The sequence below is a fragment of the Notolepis coatsorum genome (assembly GCF_963971535.1).
Source record: "Notolepis coatsorum genome assembly, chromosome: 2".
In the NCBI taxonomy this organism is placed as follows: domain Eukaryota; kingdom Metazoa; phylum Chordata; class Actinopteri; order Aulopiformes; family Paralepididae; genus Notolepis; species Notolepis coatsorum.
Genome location: NC_140166.1, coordinates 116,717,892 through 116,741,151, shown reverse-complemented (window position 1 = coordinate 116,741,151; position 23,260 = coordinate 116,717,892). Strand labels below are relative to the sequence as shown.

The 23,260-nt window shown below is 41.2% G+C and overlaps 2 protein-coding genes across 2 annotated transcripts in view; one reads left to right on the top strand and one right to left on the bottom strand.

Moving 5' to 3' along the window:
- The window catches only part of znf507 (zinc finger protein 507), a 169,455-nt gene that overhangs the window by 137,197 nt on the left and 8,998 nt on the right, over positions 1–23,260 (top strand). Inside the window, exon 7 of the mRNA XM_084308279.1 lies at positions 3,082–3,186. Within this exon, the coding sequence (XP_084164405.1) occupies positions 3,082–3,186 (105 nt within the window). The remainder of the gene's footprint in view (positions 1–3,081; positions 3,187–23,260) is intronic.
- On the bottom strand, positions 19,406–21,059 carry LOC311248878 (uncharacterized protein; the record flags this gene model as incomplete). The annotated part of the gene is made up of 4 exons (XM_084338107.1): positions 20,826–21,059; positions 19,903–20,068; positions 19,602–19,717; positions 19,406–19,483 (listed from the first exon to the last, which is right to left on the bottom strand). Exons 1-4 carry the CDS (start codon positions 20,973–20,975, stop codon positions 19,406–19,408), a joined length of 510 nt encoding a protein of 169 aa, XP_084194233.1. The 5' UTR covers positions 20,976–21,059.

The following is a 23,260-nucleotide window of genomic DNA, read 5'->3' as shown; positions in this document are numbered from 1 at the left end:
GTTTAGTCCCTTGTTTGTATGATAACAAGCCTTTTAGTTCATGGTTCAAAGTAATGGGAAAAGGGTGCTAGCTCGCCATCAATCAGAAGCTAGCCACAAGACTTGCATTCACGCTCTCCAGCACACAGCCTCCCTGCCTGGCACAACAACCACAACAGTAGGGTATATAGTCACAGTCGGCTCTACAAGTAGGCTCCCTTAAAACGCTAACGCTATTAAAAAAAAAAAAAACAGCGGAGGTTAAAATAAGAATATGACTTGGCCTGAAAAAAAGTTCAGTCAGGAGATTTTTCTTTGCTTTAATCCCTGTAAGCCCGACGAGACCGGTACCGGTCCCAAAATGACATCACGTCATAAATCAATCTCTCCAGACTGTTTGATTCTTCAAACGTATTCACGTATAAACATCATAACCATGTCACAACAGCAGTTATAATGTATATTAGCATTAATACCTTAGTTTACCAATAGGTTAAAGTGTTATTAGATAGATTTTCGTTTTTGTTTTGGTGTATAGTTCGCGAAAGTCTTCACACCTAGCTCGTTTGGAGCTGTTGTTCCGAAACCTGGAGCGTTTACCCCCTATTTCGGTTCAGTTGGGCATATGTGAACACAGCAATCGCATTCTGTTGCGGAACAAAACAAGCGGGCTGAGACCACCTAGAGAGGGTGGTCTCGGCGCACTTCCAACCGAACCCGACGCGACTCGTACACTGTGAGAATGCAATCGACTTAACAAACCGACACAACTTACTTGCCGTACTGTATACGCGCTGCATGATGATGCTTTGCCCACGGATTGTGACGCAACACACACGCACTGAGATTCAGGGTTAGTGGGGGGGGGGGGGGGGGGGGGCTGATCGGTGAAAGAGCCCGGAGCAAAGTGCCGTGACGTGCGTGTAAGAGGTTAATGAGGATTTAACCTCATCTGGTGGTGGCAGGGCTTTGATGGCAGTCTCTGTCTTGGATCTGTCAAAGCGGGCATATAAGTGGTTCAGTTCATCTGGAAGAGAGGCATCAGTGACCACAGGGCTGTTGTTCGGGCTCTTATCATCCGTAATTGTTTGTATACCTTGCCACAGGTGCAGAGGGTCATTGTTTAGAAGGAAACAACGGCTATAATGACAGCTAGGGTCTGCACTTTAACCATCATATATTCCGTATATATATATATATATATATATATATATATATATATTAGTGCTGTCAGGCGATTAAAAAAATTAATCTAATTAATTACAGGATTTGTAATTAATTAATCTAATTAATCGCATTTTAATCGCATAACCATTTTATGCCTGATATTCTATATTCTATAATCATATTTCAAATTGCATGTGTCCGGATGGCAGAATTCAGTAGTGTATCTACAAAACCTTCTGTTTAATCATCTTCCATCTATTAATTTGCTTAGATTTTTCAGGTCTGGTCAATTTGAGCATGGTGTTATTCACAGTCAAAGATAACAAAAAAAATATTGATATTCTCATTTGGTTCATTACAATTTACTCAAAATAAAATTTTCATTCAATCAATCACAGCACAGATTGAGTGATTGAATGAAAATGTTATTAACAGATTGCAGAATGGGTACAATACAGTACGGCTCAATACACACAATTGTTAAGGGGATGCAGATCAGAGAAAGACTTTCGTCTTGTTTACATCAGGGTCCCCCATTTTCAATTCATAATGAATTGTAAGTAAGGGTGCAACTTGCACTGTGCAATCCATTCTTTGTGGATCTAGCCCACAGTATTTCTGACACTGGGAATACATTCCCTGAGATTCATAGATGTCCCTAGAATCAGATACCAAGAACATGCAAATGGACCATATTAAAAAAAAATCTGTAAATGTGTATTCTACATTCTTATGGAATGAATGAGATACAAAAAAAATATTACTTTTTTTTGTAATTAATTTTTAGTTAATTTTCATAACGCGATAATTTGCTGTGTAATTAATTAATCTAATTAACGCGATAAACTGACAGCCCTAATATATATATATATATATATTAAGGCTGTCAAATATATCGCGTTAATATCGCGTTAACTCCCGATTCTATTAATGCCACTAATTTTTTTAACTCAAGATTAACTAAAAATTTTTTTTTTTTTTTTTTTACTAGACTTCACTCAGGTGTATTATTGATGCTCTCATTGATACTATGTTTGTTTCTGAAGTGTGTGTGTGTGTGTGTGTGTGTGAGATATAGAGAGAGAGGGGGGTGAGAGAGATGAGGAAGGGGCAAAAGAGAAAAAGAGCTGGGAGAGTGTGTGTGTGTGAGGGAGAGAGGGGTGTGTGTGATTAATCAGCCCTTGTGTGTGTGAATGTAACAAGTTCCTAACGTTTTCTTTCCCCTATTATTTCATGCACACTTTATTCATTGTTTTAAATTATTATTTTCTTTTAAGTTATTTTGTGCATCACTCTGTTTTGAATTTGATGCACATTTGCAATGCATGAGGGTCATCCTTTTGTGTTAAATGGCTACACAAAGCAAGCATTTGTTGACTCGCATGTTGATAAGAGTATTAAAACTTGGAACTTGAAAAAGATCTGTTTAAGGTAAAAAAATAATTAAAAATAAAAATGTGATTAATTTGCGATTAATCGCGAGTTAACTATGGACAATCATGCGATTAATCGAGTTAAATATTTTAATCGTTTGACAGCACTAATATATATACATAAACTTAAGACAAACAACAAGATAAAGTACTGTCCATGGAGACACAGTAGCCGCTGCGATTTGCACGCCACCATCTCTCGTTCTCTCTCTCTGTCTCTTTCTCTGCCGTTCTCTCTGTCTCTTTCTCTCTCCGTCTGTCTTTCTCTCTCATTATCTCTTAGTCATTCTCTCTCTTTCTCTGTCTTTTTCTCTCTCTCTCTCTGTCTGTCTTTCTCTCTGTTTCTTTCTCTCTCATCCTCTCTCTGTCTCTTTCTCTCTGTCTCTCTTTCTCTTGTTATATATATCGCTCTCTCTATTTGTCTCTCCCCTGTCTGTCTGTCTCTCTCTCTCTCTCCCTCCCACTCACCGACTGTCTGTCTGTCTGTCTGTGTGTCTGACAGGTGCTGTAGTTGTGACTTCGCCACCACCAACATGAACAGCCTGAAGAGCCACATGAGGAGGCACCCTCAGGAGCACCAGGCGGTCCAGCTCCTGGAACAGTACAGGTGAGAGAGAGAAGGGAGGAGAGGAGGGAGGGAAGGGGGTCTGAGTGGCTACGTAAGAAGCATCTCTCAATACTTAACCTCCAACTCTGCCCGATCTCTCTCCTGAGTCGTAGCGACTTGTTCTCAGGATATCTACCAGGCCATGTTGATTTAACGCGGCACGGTGTAGGTCGGATTATGCCGGCAGAGGCATTTCTTCAGAAAAGCCAAAAACTTTGCGTGATTCAGAAATAGGTAGAAATTTAGATATTGGCAATTTAGAGTGCTTTGAAATGTTCTCTTATCTGTTTCCTTATTTGCAAAACTTAATACGACTTGTAAATGTGTTAATTATTGTTAGATTGTCTGACAGTATTTATCCTGACGCAGTAGAAATAACTACAGTTGTGTCGCAGGGGAGTGGCTAAGTACTCAGGTCTCAAATATCGGAGACTGAGACGTGCGGAAATGCCTCTTAACTCATTGACTGCCAATAACGTGTATATTTGTTTGTTGCGCCCCTGCGTTGAATGCTAAAAACTAGTATATTAGTTTTATGTTTTTGTTTTTTTACGATACTAGACACACTCGCGCACCTTGTGTATGGACTTGGTAACCCTGGGATAAATACAATTGAAATAAATGACGATCGAATCCCAATAGGTGGCTACCTTTTGAGTACATCTGGGCCAGTTGGTCCTGTCCCCATGCACTCTGCATGAACTTTAGCAGCTGAGCAAACTGTTTGTGAGAGAGGTGGCAATATTCATCGGTGTGTAGCGAACGATTGGCGGTCATCATGAAGAGGAAAAACAAGGTGAAGACTATCCAGAAGATGCGTTTTCACCAGACTATGTTGGAGTCCGCATTTCTGGTAAATCAGAAAAATACTAAAGCCAAACCGGCCGAGGATGTAATGTTATCTGTTGAAAGCGTCTCACCGTGCCACAGTAGTCACAAGAGAGCACATCCAGAGCCTGAATATTTCACTGAAATGTTCAGCGATAGCGACACAGACAGCGAGATTACAGAGTCAGACCCAGATGAGCCGGAATGGATGCCAAGTCGAGAAGCAGGTAAGAGATTACCCATGGTGGTAAGGGACCAAGCAGCCAGACGAGGAGGACACAGTGGTGTAGGCAAAAATACGGGTTTTATTTACCCATGCAAATACAGAATTGACAAAATAGAACATAAATGGTCCAAATAATAAAAGCAGGACAGAACAGATCTGAACGGAACGGAAGACCACGACAAATGAGAACTCAAAACGATATATAGGTCCTGGCCAGAAACATTAACATAAGTAGGCTAATTGATCATTAATATTTTACTAAATAATATCTTACAATTCCGATTAATCTAATAAACAATAAACACACAACATACAACATAACTACCAAACTGAACAACCAATAATCTTAATTAATAAGGAAATACATATAAGAAAACGAAATTACAATACAATGAACCCCCCCGACATCTCCCGCGACATGGTTCGGTCCACCACCCCCATCCGGCTATTTAGGGTGGACCAGTCGCAGCTGCTCTGTTTGCCCATAGCGAGGACGGCTGGCTGCAGAGTTTAAGAAACAAACAATGAACGAGATGCATGCACTTAAACCATGTAAGTCAAATAATAAAGAATGGATATGATATCAGTACGCAAGTCTGTGTCGTGTGTCATTATGTGAAATAGAAATTGTGTATGTGCATCATGAATGTGTACAAACATTAACACATTTACGGCCAGCATTTCTAAACAGACTTGCATAGTCCGTGGGACTGTTTGTAGAGCTAAATTTATACTTTATAGTATTGCTATCTGTCCATTCTCATTGTCAATTGACACCATAAACCGTCCCTTCAAAATGGCTTAAAGAAATAATTTTTTCATCAATACGTTCTCATTTTATAGCGTCTTGAATATAAGCGCTATAAGGGATTTCGGCTGGGATATTTCTAGGGATGCACGATAATTATCGGGCCGATATCAGCAATTATGACGTCATCCCGATAAACCCGATAACGTTATTAATAGCTCCGATAATATAATATATTTTTTGGTATAAAAAAAAATGCGGTGTGGGTGAATTTGGATGAAGTGCGTTTGTTTTGACTGTCGGCTCCTCCCGTTTTGCCAGTACTGTGGTACGACTGGTAGCGTGTGGTTTAGGAACAGGGCGTTTTACACAAATCCAGCGCTCCCTTTCTTGGCTGTGACGTAGCCATGTACGTTTCTTGAAAGCAGCACGGATGTAAACAAAGATGGCGACGCTAGTGGGGATTGTTTCAGAGGGGAAAAGTTCGCTTGCTATTTGTAATAAATGCAATGCAGAAGTTCCACGAGGAGGGAAAAGTGCAGCGGCTTGTGATACATCCAACCTAGCAGGTCACCTGCGGCATCACCACCGCTGCGATGGTGTGTTATTGTGTTAACTTAAAAGCCTGCAACGACGCGGGGAGCTAAGCAAAGCTAGCCCCTTTCATGGCTGATGCAACCCTTGGTTGAATACGCAGTCACTTATTGCTCCGTAGTAGCCAGGTTAATTTGCACCACCAAGGACTGCTTAAAAGCTAGCGGCTTGAGCCCTTGGGTCATTTCTGTCAAACTTCTTTAATTTAGCAAACGACTCGTCAATAGATACAAGCGTGCTCGCGCCATCGTCGTAGGCTTCTAACACCATTGCAGCGGTGGTGATGCCGCAGGCGACCTGCTAGGCTATGTGTCCACTCAAAGCCTTTCTTTCAAGGCGGACAGCTTTGAAAAAAGAAGGAAAAAAAGCTTCGAGCGTCTTAGGTTGGATGTATTATAAGTTGTTGACGGATTGTGAATTTTCATTTGGAAAAATAAATATGGTCACTTTATCAGTCAAAACTGTTGTCTTGGCTTTTGTTTCTGTTGTCTGGTTAGGTCAAAACTACAGGAATATACATTTAAGTTGGTGTTAAGTTATTGTCCTGGGAAGTCTTTTTATGTATTATTATTATTATTGTATTGTGATATGTTTTGTTTCATGTTGGAAAAAAAAGAAGAAGAAAAATTAGATAAAAAAAATATATACATAAAAAAAAATGTAATACAATAAATATCGGATATCGGTTATCGGCTTGAGGAGCATAAAGTTATCGGTATCTGTGTCAAAAAATCAATATCGTGCATCCCTAGATATTTCCTGGAACACGAGATACAGGGCTAATAGCTACTAACGTTAAATCCAATGGCATTTCGGATATACAGAAGCTACAGTTAAAACTCAAACTGCATATGATCGGTATGATGGTCCACCATGAATGCATGAAAGGGGGGGGGGCGGGGGACGTTGTTTCTGATTATTGATTACCAATAACCGCGTTAGCCTCATTAGCCTCATTCCCTGATCGGGTGGATGGCTATCATAACAAGCCCTGATCAGCATGTAATTTACGTGAAAAAGATCTTACCGTGGGCCGGTTGGATCCCCCAAAGCATTTCCCAGTTATCGATCGCCATCTGGTAGATCCATATGTCCATTGGCTGATGATATATTCCTTTACTGCATAGTGAATTCGGCGTCGCAAAAGGTATTCCAAGCTACTAGGCTGCACATCCAGAATCCAGCTAACTGGAAACTACATTGAAAGTAAAAAAAAAAATAGTGCACCGTTCTGCCACAGGGCACACTGCATTATCGAGACAGCGCCCCTAAGAGGATCTGGCCGGTAATGCACTTTTCAGAATTCGAAGAGGAGGGTAGATCTGCAGTGCAGCTCGGTGACATCGAGTAGGTTATTACAATGGAATAAAAGCCAAAACAACCTTGCCACGGACATGTCCGTGGTTGGTCCTCAACCGTTGGATTCGAAACACGGATTTATCCGTGGTTGGCCCCGAAACGGTTAACTAACTAAACAAACAATAAGGATGAGTGAACAAGTTAATGTGTGGGTGCGGCGCACAGATGCATCCGTCACAACGTGATGTTGTGTTAGCCTGGGATTGCGCAGAAATGGATGTATGTAGAAATAAACAGTTTGTTTCTCTTGGAGTAGAAGGATAAGCCTTTCAAATGAGCCATAGTATGTCTCCATAGCTATAATATAGAATATACAATGGGTCTACAAACATTGTCAAAGCGGTCTGAAACGCTGGCGCCAGGAAGTAAACTTGGGAAAACAGCGTGGCAGTCAATGAGTTAACAGGCGGGCAGAAAAGTGGGACTTTTTTAACTTGAACTTGAGGACTGCATTTTTTTTGCAAAGCTTAGCTTTATACTTATAGCACATGCATGAGCCTGATCTCTTTTGAAAGATAACATTCTGAAGTTACTAATGCAAAAAAAGGATACCGTAATTCCTCTAATAGTAACCGGGTCTCAAATACAAGCCGGGTCTCTATTAATGGCCGGGTGTGCTCTTGAGCTAAGCAATTATAAGCCGGCCTCCTAATACAAGCCGGGTTACTGATATACTGAGCTGCATACTGAGCTAGTTACTTGATTTCACTTTGAAAACGTTGAAATGACCAGTGACCACCTGTAATTGCACTGTTTACTATTTCATACAGTACTTGGTTTCAATAAATGAACCCAGTACATTTTACTGGGTTCAAACTGACACAAAATGTTGATTTATTCATTATGATCCGTTTGAAAATTTGAAATATAGGCCTCCCTCTTATACAGGCCTCCTCCTAATACAAGCCTGGTACCCGCTACAGTTGAAACAAATACAAGCCGGGGTTACTATTAGAGGAATTACGGTAATCACTTTTAGTGCTAATGCAATAGAGTAACAGAGGTTTGAACTTGAGTTGAACTTGTGTACTCACATTTTTCTTTATTGGTTGCCAGATTCCATTATTCCATCATAGAGGTATGAGCTGGAAAACACAGCGGTTCCATAGCCTGAAGTCTTATGTAGTACAGGTCCAAAATTTATAAAAATCTGTTCAGAAATGGGTGTTTGAGAGGTTTTAGTAAACTCTGTCCCAAATAAAAGGTTCCAAAATGCACCGTGGCCATCCACCTCTGTGTGTTCTGAAGCTAGAGTCACAACTTATTTTCACTCGTCAACTTTCACCTACTTCCTATATTCGCACCACCCCCACGTGGGGTATCGTTGGAAGCGGACACTCGTTGGCTACAACGCTAACCAATCATTTTCGCCATCAGCAGTGATTGGTCAGTTCTCTAGCGTATACTGTCCGACGTGGTCATTTGACGCCGGCCTGTAAAAAGACACTCGCCTGACATATCATCATGTGACTCGAGAACCGAGGCACGGAATTGGTCGAATGAGGTGGCGTTCGAAAGGCGGCAAATTCAAGTTTTGAGCGGTATTTTACATGGTCGGCAAAAAATGCAACCCCGAGCCGGTAGACCCTCGCAAAGTGCCGTGACGTGCGCACAAGTGCAAAACGGGACGTATACGTGCTGGTGCATGTTATGTGGTCAGTTTGAAGTCATCATTACCTTCTCTGTTTGGTATCCACAGTTTAAAACATGACCGTCTTCCCTCCTGTTTTTTTTTGTGAACACATTTTTTTTTTTTTTTTTTGACATGACATACAAACATTTACAGTAGAAATCCACTATAAATCACAGGGCTATTACCGACATAATACTAACAATCATGATAGCCCGGTTTTTAAAATTAAAATAGATGTAGATTAAAGATTAAAGATATACACAGATTAATTACAATACAATACAACACATAAATGCTCTTGCTGTTTGATACCCACTTTGATCCTTCGAACCTCCCACTCAGGACAAACCTTACACTATAAAAACAAACTGGATAGTTGATTTAACTTCATTAGCTGAAATATTCTAAAGTGTGTGTGTGTGTGTGCAGATGAGGTCAGATAGTATTTACTGAGGATAGCCAGATAATGTTGATATTTAAACTTAAAAAACATATATTATTAAAAAAGACATATCAAATCAAATCAAATTTATTTATAAGGCCCAACAACACACGTTAACACTATGGGTGCCGGCCAGAAATCCGGAAAATTACTGTGGATTGCCAGCGCTATTTGTCTATGGAGAAATTCCCCTTCTTTGCAGGGCTATAACTTTTTTAATTCTATTGCTACATTGCCATTATTAGGGCCCATTCAAAGTCCTATATGTATTGTTCATTGTGTAGCAACGTTAAACTTTTTCATTCACATATTCATAGTAAAGTATGGTCTAATGTATAAGTATGTTTTCATCTCTTTCTGCAGCTTTCTCCAGAACATGATAGCCCCAAATGCATTATATTGATGATGAAATACAGTTTGATGGCAATCGGGGCGATATAAAAAATTTCAATTGGACGTACTTCTAGAATGATCTACGTATGATCTGATGATGACCGGATGGGCGGGGGATCGTTTATAATTCCGTGGGCAGCGTTATATCATTCATCTAGTGTGGGTGATATGTTCATCATAACAGTTTATATGGAATACGATCAAAAATAACGCTGAATCTTACCGTATCCTCCTCGCGCCGTTGGGCGATGAGCGTGGAACAGTCATTTACCTATTATGGTATGTAGAAATATCGGGTCCATTTCCAGCTTGTATAATAGTATATATGTCCAAATCATGTTGTTTATCGAGTTATTGGCAATCGATCGCTATGTATTGTGTCGAGATCGAGTCCCGGGAGCCAAACAGAGTGCCCGGAAGTAATATGGCCGACCAGCACAACCTCCATAGCACTTCCTGTTTGGCGATTGCGCCGATCGGCCACCAGATGGCGCTCCTGAACCGCCAGAGAGCTCAAAGTGGGTCCTCCTGGTGGATCTCAGGCCAGCGGAGGGGAAATATGAATCCGATCGCAGATTTTTGAAATATTGATATAAGGACGCTGTACAGCGTCCTCCGGCAACTTGAGCATGGCCGGGAATGACGCTGTAAAGCGTGTCCCGGCAGTCAAAGTGTTAATGTCCCCATGGGCCGTACAGGTCTTCTTTAAACAAGTCAAGAAGAAAACATAACAATAAGTCAACAACAGAACAAGGACACCATAAGGTCCAACACTTTTAAAATAAATGCAAATAAATGAAAGAATTATATAATAATTATATAATATATATTATTATATAATAATATAATATATATAATATAATAAATGTATACATGATCAGCAAAGATGAGGAAACCATTGTTTATTTAAACCAGTATGAATATCACCTGTATAAAAACGAGGCTTTCCTATTACATATCAATTACAAATGATTAATTGAATCTCCCTCAGAGAGACAAGAGCATTCTCCTTTTAGCACCAACCTCAGCTTCGGCTCAGCTTCTTCCCCCAGGCCATCAGAGTCTTGAACACTGAACTCTCCGCACACATGAGCACACACACAACACACATTGTATACGCTCACACACTAACAGTCACTTTAGCACGAACACACACACACACACACATGCTGCACACGCTCACACCAAACGGTCACTTTACAAAATGAAAAGGTCACTTTACTTTATAAAAATAAATAAATAAAATAAAGAACAGGAGTGGTTCTTGTATAGCAATAGATGGATATAGCAAGATAGCATAAGGATATATAGTATAACTGTTATTGTATAGTATAGTATTGTATAGTAGTGTATATAAGACCCAGTGCCTCATCTGTAGCTTAACACTGTCGCAGGACCTTAGCATGCCTTTTACCATGCATTTTAAACTGTATGTACATATCCTGTTATGTCTTATTCTTATTACTTGTATTATTGCACAATCGCTGCGGGCATGACCACCCGCATTTCACTGTATGCCCTGTATGCCGTGACAAATAAAACTCTTGACTTGACTTGAACCTCACTCTGAAAGAGCAAGAGAGAGATTCAGAGAGATGGAGCAGCGTTTGGCCTTGGTATTCGATTTGTGAAAATCCCTTATTTCCACACTCAAAATATGTCTCAAAATCAGAACGCATTCCAGGGGCAGTGCGCTCCATGCAAGACAGGACTAGGAATAATGTTGAGAGGCATGGAATAATGTTCTTCTGAGAAAGTTTCACCCAGTTTACAAGTGTCGCTACTAATGGTGAGTAAAATCACAGTTGTCATGTAGCCGTGCTGTGTTTCTGTAGTTAACATTATGCACTAGCAAGCCTTGTGTTGTGATGATGCAGAGCAGTGTTAAATCATGGATGATCACTGTTTTTATGTCCGGGTGTCTGGTAGATGGATTTGTTTTGTATTGTGGGCATGTTGAGAGAGAGAAAGGGACAGAGGGACAGAGAGAAAGCTACGTAGGTGACCCATTGTGCATTAAGCTAGATCAACTGAAGGTATAGAGAGAGATGATGGATAAATGTGTTTGAATTGATGGAGCCTTTCTTGTAATTGCTGTATGTTTTTACATAGCCTTTATTTGGCAAAACAGCCCCACACCCCTGATTATTAATTAAGCCCTGGCCACTATCTGACACTCTTTTATTTGCACCTATAGTTTATTTACCTATAGTTCATCTATAGTTTGTTTACCTATAGTTTATTTATCTATAGTTTATTTACCTATAGTTCATCTATAGTTTATGTATCTATAGTTTATTTACCTCTACTTTATTTACCTATAGTTTACCTTTAGTATATTTACATATTGTTTATCTATAGTTTATTTACCTATAGTTTACCTTTAGTATATTTACCTATTCATTATATATTGTTTTTATTTATCTATAGTTTTACGTACAATATAGTTGTACACAAGATTGTAAATTCAAGTTTACCTGTAGTTCATAGTGGATGGTCATGAAGACTGCCCATGAGCATCTTAAAGATTAATATTAACACTTTGATCGCCATGGTTAAATTCATAATTTACCATCCCTAGCCAGCTCTATTTGTCTATGGAGAAGTTCCCCTTCTTTGCAGGGCTATAACTTTTTTAAATTCTATTGCTAAATTGACATTATTATGGCCCATTCAATGTCCTATATCTATTGTTCAGGGTGTAGCAACGTTATACTTTTTCATTCACATATTCATACTAAAATACGGTCTAAAGTATAAGTATGTTTTTATCGTTTTCTGCAGCTTTCTCCAGAACTTGATTTATAGCCCCAAATGCATTATTTTGATGATCAAATACAGTTTGGTAGCGATCGGTGCCAGATAAAAAATTTCAACTGGAGGTACTTCTAGAAGTTACTACGTATGATCTGATGTTGACCGGATGGGCGGGGGGTCGTTTATAATTCCGTGGGCAACGTTATATCATTCATCTAGTGTGGGTCATATGATCATCGGAGCAGTTTATATTGAACACGGTAATAATAAACGCTGAAACTTACCAGGCCGTTGGGCGATCAGCTTGGAGTAGACAGTTTTCTATTATGGGATGTTGATCTAGATCAGTGGGGCCCAACCAGTAGATCGCGGGCTGATTTCAAGTAGATCTTGATTAATAAAATTCGATTATTTAAAAAAAAAAATCAACTCTTCCTCTCCTTGTTAACTACAACAAGCAATGCTGTTTGTTATTTAAGATGAGGTCAGACTCGGCACTGACAGATTTGTGTTCATTATGCTGCTTTTATAAAGCCTCAAATGACGGCTTACAATATACAATTTTGGCTGGTAGCTCTCGGGCTAGGTGGTAAATAAAAAAGTAGATCTTGGTTCAAAAAAGACACCCCTGATCTAGATGAACCATTTCCAGGTTGTATAATACTATATACGTCCAAATAACGTTGTTTATTGAGTTAGGGCGAGCAATTGATTATCCAGTGTGTCGAGATGGAGTCCTGCTAACGATCGCGAGTGCCCGGACGAAATATGGGTGAGCACTTCCTGTTTGGCGCGTCACTTCCTGTTGGGCGATCTGCCGATCGGCCACCAGATGGCGCTCTTGAACCGTTAGAGAGTGAGATCAGCAGTATATCTCAGGTCCCCGGAGGAGAAATATGATTTCAATCACAGATTTTAGAAATATTGATATCAAAGACGTGTTACGTCGGCAGAATGAGCATGGCGGGCAATGACGAGTTTCGGCGTTTCCGGCGATTAAAGTGTTAAGATATAGCAGGGCAAGTAGTTTGTCTCTCCTCTGCTCTCTGTCACTGCCCTTTTCCCCTGCTCCTCTCATCCTTTCTCCCTCATCCTTGTTTCTTGTCCCTCTGTCTAGCCCTCCGTCTCTACTCCGCCTCCCTCCATTATGCTCTAACTATCTCTTTTATTTTCTGAGATTGATTTATCAAGGAAAGGAGAAGGAGGATTAGCTGGAATTTCAGCACAGCATATTAAATCAACTCATCACCCTGTCTTCCCCCTACTCTCTCTCTCGCTCTCTCTCTATCTATCTCTCTCCATCATTCTATTCCCCCTTCTCTCTTTCTCTCCCATCACTATTCATTCTACTATCTCTCTCTCCCCATCACTATATTCCCCCTAATCTCTTTCTCCATCCATCAATATTCATTCTACTCTCTCTCTTCCTCCATCACTCTATTCATCCTACTATCTCTCCCTCCATCACTCTATTGCTCTTACTTTCTCTATCTCTCTCCTTCACTCTACTCCCCCTACTCTTTCTCTCTGTCTTTCTCTGTCGCTCTGCGTGGGTGAAGGTTGGTTTATGAAGATGCTGTGATGGTTTTTGTCTCTACTGGGCAATATTCTTAGTTGAGATGTTTTAATGAAGAACATCAAAAGTAGGGATGCCCCGATCACGTTTTTTGCCACCGATCACCGATCGTCGTGAGCCATATCGGCCGATACCGATCCGATACCGATCGTTTTTGAAATTAAAATGTAAAAATTTTTGACTTCCGGTTTAGCGTTAGAATGGAGTAGGTCGCATGTGACACAGCTGCTCACCCATTATTTATTTTTTTTCGTTTTAAAAACATATTTATAAACCATTAATGCGTTTAAAACTTGACGCATATATCAACTGAGACTATCAACTAACTATATTGACCAAAAGAATCGAGATGAAACCAAAGAAAAACACAACGAGTCCAAAAACAGTCGTAGAGGTCCCGCCGCAGGAATCAGGATTCGTACGGCATACAGCAGAAAATATAGACTTGACAGTGGCCGCTTTAAGTTCAACCCCATCAAACACCTCCTCAGACACCGAACATATCATCCGGAAAATGGAGAAAATGGGGAAGACAATGGAGAAGAGAATGGAGGAAATGGAGAAGATAATAACCGAAAAAGTAGATGCTATTAAAGAATCTATTGAAGGAAAAATGTATGCGCTGAGAGCGGACGCCGACGCACATATTAAACGCAACGAGGCTCTGGAAACAGTAATGGAAGCCCACGAAAAAAATTTCGCTCGAATCTACAACGAAGTAGAGGTTATCAACGTTAACCTAACTGCTGAGATGAAGGGAAACTACAAAGAAATCAAGACGGAGCTCAGCGATATAACGATGGAGCTTAAGCGAATCAATGAAGAACAGAAAGCCAAAATATTCGAGATGGAATATCAAAAACGCAAGCTGAATATTCGTATAGTCGGTTTGGACGAGTCAGTGAGATGTGCTCGCCCTGAAGAGTTTGCCACAGAATTACAGAAAATCTTGGGAACAGAGATCCTTCCTAATGTACCAGAGGTGGAACAGTGCTACAGATTGGGGACCCGTTCCATTGGCAATAACGCTAAGCCCAGAGTGGTATTGGTTATCCTGCGCCAAGTCAGAATAAAAGAAATTATCATTCGTGAAACTCGCAGGATGAAAGGCAATCTGAAATACATGGATGTACCAATACACTGCTTTGAAGATTATTGTCGTGATGTAGTGGACCTGCGTGCCAAGTTCAAGACGGTGATGTCTCAACTATATCTGGAGAAATACAGACCCATATTAACATACCCCGCAATACTTCGCATTGTCGATAGAAAAGGAGCAAGGGTTTTCCTCAACTCGCCTGAAGATGCAGCCAAATACTTGTCTGCACAACACGCAGAATAGTGTATAAATGGCCTTTTAATCTCTGTTATGCAAGGTCACCATATAGTACAATCTTTAATGAACCGAGGATTTGGGACAGAGAGACCTACGTGCTCAGAGTTATGCCCGCTCTTAACTGGGCGATTTTCGGCCGTCCCAGACGAAAGATGACCAATCGTGGCATAATCTGTGGTCGTGGGCGAAATCGTGGCTCCAAGACGCAGGTCGTACGTCGCACAGTGAGAGAGGTTCAAAGATGACCGACGTGCAAGTCTTGCGATCAAAGATGCCTGCGACACATATCTGACAGTGCTTGATATTCTACGACCAGCGTCAGCTACCAACCAATAGAAATGCAGCATGATGACGTGTGATCAGTGCGACCGCATGATGACGTGTGATCAGTGCGACACATGTGCGTTTATGTGGGACAGTGACTGTACAATCCAATAATGCCGCCCCGCAAACGGACGCCAATTGTGTGGAGTCGTATCAAAGAGGAGAGGCTTGTCGAGTTGTGGCAACAGAAGCCATGCCTGTATGATGTGTCCTCCAGCTGTTACCATGACCGTGTACAGAAGGACAAAGAATGGAAGGAAATGGCGGAGGAATTGCAGCTCCCGGGTGAGTTTAACGTTAGTGGCTAGCTAGCTAGCACACACACACACACTATGCAAGTACAGTCTTGTTTCTGTCAGCCCACTTTCAGTGTACATTAACTAACGTAATGTTGTTATTGCGCTTCACAGCCGAAGAGGTGGTAACGCATGCAGCGTCCCTGCGCACCCAATACGGGAAGCTATTACATCCCAAACCCAGTGGAAGTGGGACTAAAGACCCAACCCAGCGACAGACATGGATACTGAAGTACCTGGACTTCCTAAAGCATCATGTATTGCCTCGTCAGTCCTACAGCACCCTGGAGGTATGTGTATATTTGGAAATTGACAATAATAACGTACTTACTGTACATACTTGATTGATTGATTGAAAACTTTATTAACAGATTGCAGAATGGGTACAATACAGTACAGCTCAATACACACAATTGTTAAGGGGATGCAGACCAGAGAAAGACTTTCGTCTTGTTTACATCAGGGTCCCCCATTTTCAATTCATCAGGATTGAACCACTAAAGTTGTCAGACCGTTTATTTCTTAATAATGAATACTATAGTCTGTGGTGGCCTTGACTTCTTAAATTTCTCTTTTAATTACACGTTTAAAATCAACTGGATGAACGTTTCTCTGTAACCCATTCTATTTGGAATTTTATACCAAACTATATATTTTCCATATATCTACAAACTATATACTGTAGTAGCCTTTGTAAAATACCCTGTAACCCACTGCCTCTCGTGGTTTATTGCTTAATTATCACCTTGTACTGTGTCCTACAGTTCACAAATGGTGTCACCTGCATAATCATTGTGTGTATACTTGGTCAATAAAGATTATTCTGATCCTATGTCCTTCATCCAGCTAGATGATTCAGTGACGGACAGCTGTGCTGACACTGCTGAACAAGATCCAGAGAGTGATGACCTTGGGGAATCAGCGGTGTCAGAATCATCAGCACAGGACCCACCAACCCGTACATCCACACCCGCACCCACACCCACACCGGGTGGTCAGGCAAAAGTGGTCCGGAGCAAGCCATGGGAGAGAGGGCTGAACCTTGAGAGAGAGAAGATTGACCTCCTCAAGCAAGTAGTTTCAGACAACAGAGATGATGATGATGAAGATGTAATTTTTGGTAAACAGGTGGGCAGTGAGATGCGTCACGTAACGGATCCTGTTGAAAAAATGCGAGCAAGGCGGTCCATCATGAGGATGATTTATGAATCTCAGGACAGAAGCATGTCAATACGTCAACAGGTGCAGGGTCCTGCATCACAGCCGAATCAGCCGATGTATCGCACCTTCCCACACAACACACCACACCAGCGGCAAACGCAAACCTTTCAACCCTACCACCAGCCTCCTCCCACTCCCAGTTCTCAACCGTCTAGTAGCTACATGGGGATGCTCAGTGGAAATTCAGATACGCAGGCTGAATATGATTACTGATAATCAGTACAACTGGTAGTGTGGTAGTGCCATTGTCCACTTGTTTTTTTTCTTGTAATTTTAATGATGTATATTTTCTGGGTCTGGCGGCCGTGGGCTCTGACTGGGGGGGGGGCTGTGGTTCGGTGTCTCTGCGGGTCGAGGCATTAAAGAGGCGTGATGCTTTGGCCCGCGGGGGTGCCGGACACCGGGTCCTCCGTGGTTGGGGTTCGTGGCTGCCTGCCTCAGGAATCTCTTTTTTTTTATAGTACGTTTTATTTTCCTTATACTTTGCACTTTATTTGAAGTTTTCTAGCCCCTGTTGAGCAGTGAACAGTAAGTTCATATACTGTAATTTCTAAATTTTTTTGATATCTTGAAGCACCTTCTTACATTCTTTTTTTGTGATCAAAAGGGGGAGCAGAGCGTATATATACTGTATTTGTATATACTGTATAGAAATACTGTAATTTCTTAATTTTTTTGATATCTTGAAGCACTTGCTAATCTTGAAGCACTTGCTATTCAAATAAAAAAATAATTACTTTGATAAACCATTCCAGTTTCATTTATTTACATTTCTCAGACAAACAAGGAAATAGAATGAAATGAATAATAAAGCAGTTATAATAAAGACAAAGAAAATGATTAATTACCACTTGTATCGGGGTTATCAATGACCCGTGTTAGATTGATATTTCAATTTTGTAGAACTTCAGGGTCAAGGTCCAGCAGTCTTACTTCCATCCAAGTAAATCTACAAGTAAGCTAGTGACCACTGTCCCTGTTGTTGGTGAGCTGTTGTTTTTGTTTACTCTAACTCTATGTGTTGTTTGTTCCCTTGCATTCTCCCCTCTTAATTCTCCCCAACGTTGTACTAATCGGAGACAATGCCCTTCGGCTGGGCGATGAGGTGACCCCCCCCCCCCTTGATTGGTGCACACGTCTGGTCAGCCCTGAATCAAAAGCTGTAACTTCATACTGAATATGCATTTCAATGGACAATGATGGAAATTAATTAACTTATATGCTTGTCATAAAACTGCCCTGTAGTTTGTGAGGTTAGCTGCCGACAGAGAGACAGAACCAACCTGATAGGAGATAATTATTATATTATATATAGTGTAGAGGCAAAAACCAACATTTGTCTCTATGTGGGGGAATGGTATCCAACAAACAGTAAAGTAGCAACGGAGAATGAGACACTAGTCTATTAACATTATATCATATCATCAACAGTGTATATTTGCATATCGTATATGTCACAAATGTAACAGTACTATATACCTGTATGTCATGCATGTCCCTATGTGCCTTTAAATAAAACAGAATAACAAGGTTAGCCTGTAGGCCTACCTATATGGTTATCGTATTTAACGTGTGGATATTTACGTAGCTTAACATGTAGGCCTACATTTGAACTCGATAGGCCCTACAAGTAGGCCTAGGCATATGTTATTTTCTTTTAGGACATGTATAATGATTTTAGGCCCAACAGTTAGGCTATGGTGTATAGGCCTAGTGTTCAAACACCATCTTTATAACCAAAAAAGTACAAAAGGACATTACAACATGTCTTCCTGCCAATGCACAGAACCTGATGGTGAGACAAAGTATTGTTTCAGTGTGTCGCGCTGCTCCTTTGCAGTTCTGTTGGCATTCCGATCCCTGCTAGCAGGCACTGATGCCAGGGCGGCATCACTGCGCCAGCTCCCAGGGATGATGTGGTGGTCCTCATCCTCCGTGTCGACCAGAGCAGGGGGGATGTAGGTGTCTGTGGCCTGGGCTCGTAGGTAGTTGTGCAGGGAGAGAGCAGCCAGGGTTATCTGGGACACTGTATCTGGTTCTAGGGGAATGATGGTGAGAAAGACTCGCCATTTGTTGGCAAGTATGCCAAACGCATTCTCTACAACACACCTCGCTCTTGACAGTCTGTAGTTGTAGACACGCTGGTCATGGTCAAGCTGTCTGAAGGGGTATGGCTTCATCAGGTGTGTGTGGAGCGGAAAAGCCTCGTCTGCAATGAACATGAAAGGGGTGACTACATCTGTACCTGGCAGACTTTGGGCTGGCGGGACATTTAACTGGTTGCTGTCCAATGCCTTTTTCAGGTCACAGTGGGCATAAACACCTCCATCAGACACTCTGCCCTGGGTTCCAATATTCGCATAGAGGAAACGATAATTGGCGTCTACAACAGCCATCAGGACCACAGAGAAACGAGACTTGTAGTTCCTGAAGGTGCTCCCACTGTTGCCTGGTGGGCGGATGGTGATGTGTTTTCCATCTATGGCTCAGAGACAGTGAGGGAATTGCCAATTCTCCTGGAAGCCACTGGCCACTGCTCTCCACTCAGCCTCTGTAGTCGGTGTCTACACAAACAGACAGACAGACTGCATCAGAACAGTGACATGAATCTATCAATATTTATCTGATCTAGGTATGATTGTCCCATATGTTACATTCTAGCTGCTTCTAAATGGATCTTACCGTCAGGTGATCCTTCTTCAGGACCTGGTGCAACACCTTGCATGTCTCCTTGACAATCACACCAACAGTGCTCTGTCCAATACGGTACTGGAAGCTCAGGGAAGTGAACGACTCTCCTGTCAGCATGGAGAATGATTGTAGAATATCATTTATGTATGCGCATCGACAAATAAATGTGCCAAACTGCAGCATATCAGAACTATTAGACTGACACATTCTATAGTTACATTCTGGTCACCGCGGATACACTGTAGCCTGAGTTCACTTGGGTTTACCCTCCACTACAACCCCTGATTATTACCTGTTGCTAAGTATCGCAGTGTGATGGACAGTCTCTCTCTGGCAGTGATCGCTCTCCTCATCTGGGTGTCTGCTTTGGAGATATAAGGAGCCACCAGCTGTAGCAGATGATCGAACTGTTCCACATCCATGCGGAGTAGACTTCTGAATCCACTTCGATCATCTGTCTAGAAGTACAACAGGCAGACTTTAATGAGTGCATTGAGAACAACACAAGCTAGCAGTGAGGTAAACAAGCTCAACATTCATTAGGAGGGTACGACACATGTAGCGTTAGCATGCTGACGTTAGTATCTAGAAGTACAACAGGCAGACATTAATGAGTGCATTGGGAACAACACAAGCTAGCAGTGATAACAAGCTCAACATTCATTAGGAGGGTACGACACATGTAGCGTTAGCATGCTGACGTTAGTATCTAGAAGTACAACAGGCAGACATTAATGAGTGCATTGGGAACAACACAAGCTAGCAGTGATAACAAGCTCAACATTCATTAGGAGGGTACGACACATGTAGCGTTAGCATGCTGACGTTAGTATCTAGAAGTACATCAGGCAGACATTAATGAGTGCATTGGGAACAACACAAGCTAGCAGTGATAACAAGCTCAACATTCATTAGGAGGGTACGACACATGTAGCGTTAGCATGCTGACGTTAGTATCTAGAAGTACAACAGGCAGACATTAATGAGTGCATTGGGAACAACACAAGCTAGCAGTGATAACAAGCTCAACATTCATTAGGAGGGTACGACACATGTAGCGTTAGCATGCTGACGTTAGTATCTAGAAGTACAACAGGCAGACATTAATGAGTGCATTGGGAACAACACAAGCTAGCAGTGATAACAAGCTCAACATTCATTAGGAGGCTACGACACATGTAGCGTTAGCATGCTGACGTTAATAACGTTACTTACCTCAAGTTCCATTTGCAGGACTGGCATTCCCAGTTGGCCTCTTTTCCCTAGCCACGACTTTGTTCTCTTTCTCTTTTTTTTAAATATAGCCGGCCTCTCTAGGCACATAAAAGCCACTATGGCAAGTGTTCGCTTCCTGGACATTGGCATGTTCACAGTCTGCTTCTTCTTCGTATCACGACCGTCTTGTTTACAACTCGTCAGGTTGACGCACACTGATGACACACAGGATAACGCTTTATGATGATGCTACGCTTTATTATGACGCTACGTAGTCTGCGTCGTAGCCTACGACTCTCATCGCACAGTGTACATGCATCAGATTGATGGTCGTACCCAAGATTATTCAATTTGTGTCGCACAGTGTGGCTTGCAAGGAACTTATAAGATGCAAAATATCTCCCAGTTAAGAGCGGGCATAAAGTGAATGCTTTCCCCGTCGGGTTTATATTATTGCGGACATATTGGATTCAAGATTGGAACACTACAGAACATACTGGAACATTCAAACAATGTAAAAACGACATATTGGAATAATCTAGAACATCTAGAGCATTCTTTGATATAGGGAACATTCTGGAATAACAGCAATACGTGGTCAGTCACTCTACCAGAAGCCCCTCGGGGGAATAATCAACAGATCTATATGCAGAACCACAGAACCATCATAGCAGCGGCCGGCTGAAAGATCATTCTACACAACGATCATCGCCCACCCCGGTCAGGGGAAATGCTGCGTATACGTATTTAAAAACTGTTTTTTATTAATTGGAAATATTTCTACTACTTCTCCAATTTATACTTTAGATGTTTAAGCATAGCAATGCTCTTTTAAGATCTAAGTTAATGTTCTCTTCCTTTTACTTGTTTTTTTTTCATCCGTTTTCTCTGATTTATTGAGGCTCTCTCTTCAGTTCAATACCTCCATATTATTCATGGGTTACTATAAATTACACAAGTTCATATAAAATGTAAGTGATTAGGGCATGACAAATGAAGCTTATTTTTGGTCTTTATTTTTAGTTTTATCTTATTTAAATTTTTATTTTACGGGAAAGTGGCCAAGCCACAGTCGACATTCTACTTATGGTCGAATTTAGAGTGTTAGATCCTATGGTATACATAGGAATGTTAAGGATAATTGGATCATTCTGGGATATCCGGTGGTGCAAGGGAGGGAGTCATACGCAAAGGTTGTGTTCATGGAACACAATCCTGTACGACTCTCGTGGGAGGGAAGGGTAGGGGATTTTTATTTGTATATATGTATGTTTTTAAGCTCGGCTCTCAACGGGACCTCACTAGTGGGAAGTATATCTATTACTGCCTGGCACTCTAGAAGCATTACCAAAAATTACAATACAACATGTATAGATTATGGCTAGTTTGAATATAATGATATGGAACACCGGGGGAATAAATAACCAACTCAAACGCAAAAGCGTGCTCACACTGATGAAAAAAGAACATGTGGACATTGCTCTGCTAAGCGAAACGCACATTCTAGAGAAAGACATAGATAAATTAGCGGACAACACATACCATAATATTAGTCACTCTTCTATTGGTACGAGAACTCGGGGTGTAGCCATAGTCGTTAAACGTAAGTTGAATATTGTACTAAAGGGAGTATGGTCTGATGTAGAAGGTCGGATAACTATAGCTAAGATTGAACATAAGAACAGGAAAATAGCGTTGGTAGCGGTATACGCCCCAAATTTGTACGAAGAAGATTTCTTCACTACACTAACCAATGCAATGTTAGACATTCCCGATTACTCATTTATAATAGGTGCGGATTTTAATGCCATCTGGAACCCAAGGATGGACAAATCTTACCTCGCCTTTTCCAGCGAACAAAAAAACTCATCAAAGGCATTAAAGGATTGGTCGAAGATTACAGGTGTAAATGACTTATGGCGGTTACTTAATCCCACGACCCGAAAGTACTCTCGTCGATCTGCGAGACATAATACACTATCCAGAATAGATTATGTCTTTGCATCACAGAGACTATTTGATAATTATGAAGTGGAAATGATACCCAACGCACTATCAGATCACTGTTATTTACTCCTTAAAGGTACATTTGGTATACTATCCTCCCGAGCCCCGAGATGGCGATTTAACTCGTTGCTGCTTAATAACAAGGAATTCATTACACAACTCAAAGAAGCTCTTATAGTATTCCAACGGGAGAATGCAAACTCGGTGCAAGACCCCAGAATAATATGGATGTCGGTAAAGGGAAAGATCAAAGATTTCACAGATAGCTTTTCCTCCAAAATGCGCAAGAATCAATGCACAAAACTGGCTGAGCTGGAAACGCTTTACTCAACGTTATTTAATTCTCTAAAATACAACAACTCAACTCGACTAGAGAATCAAGTTAACGTACAAAAAATAGAGATCAATGCCATATACAGACAACAATC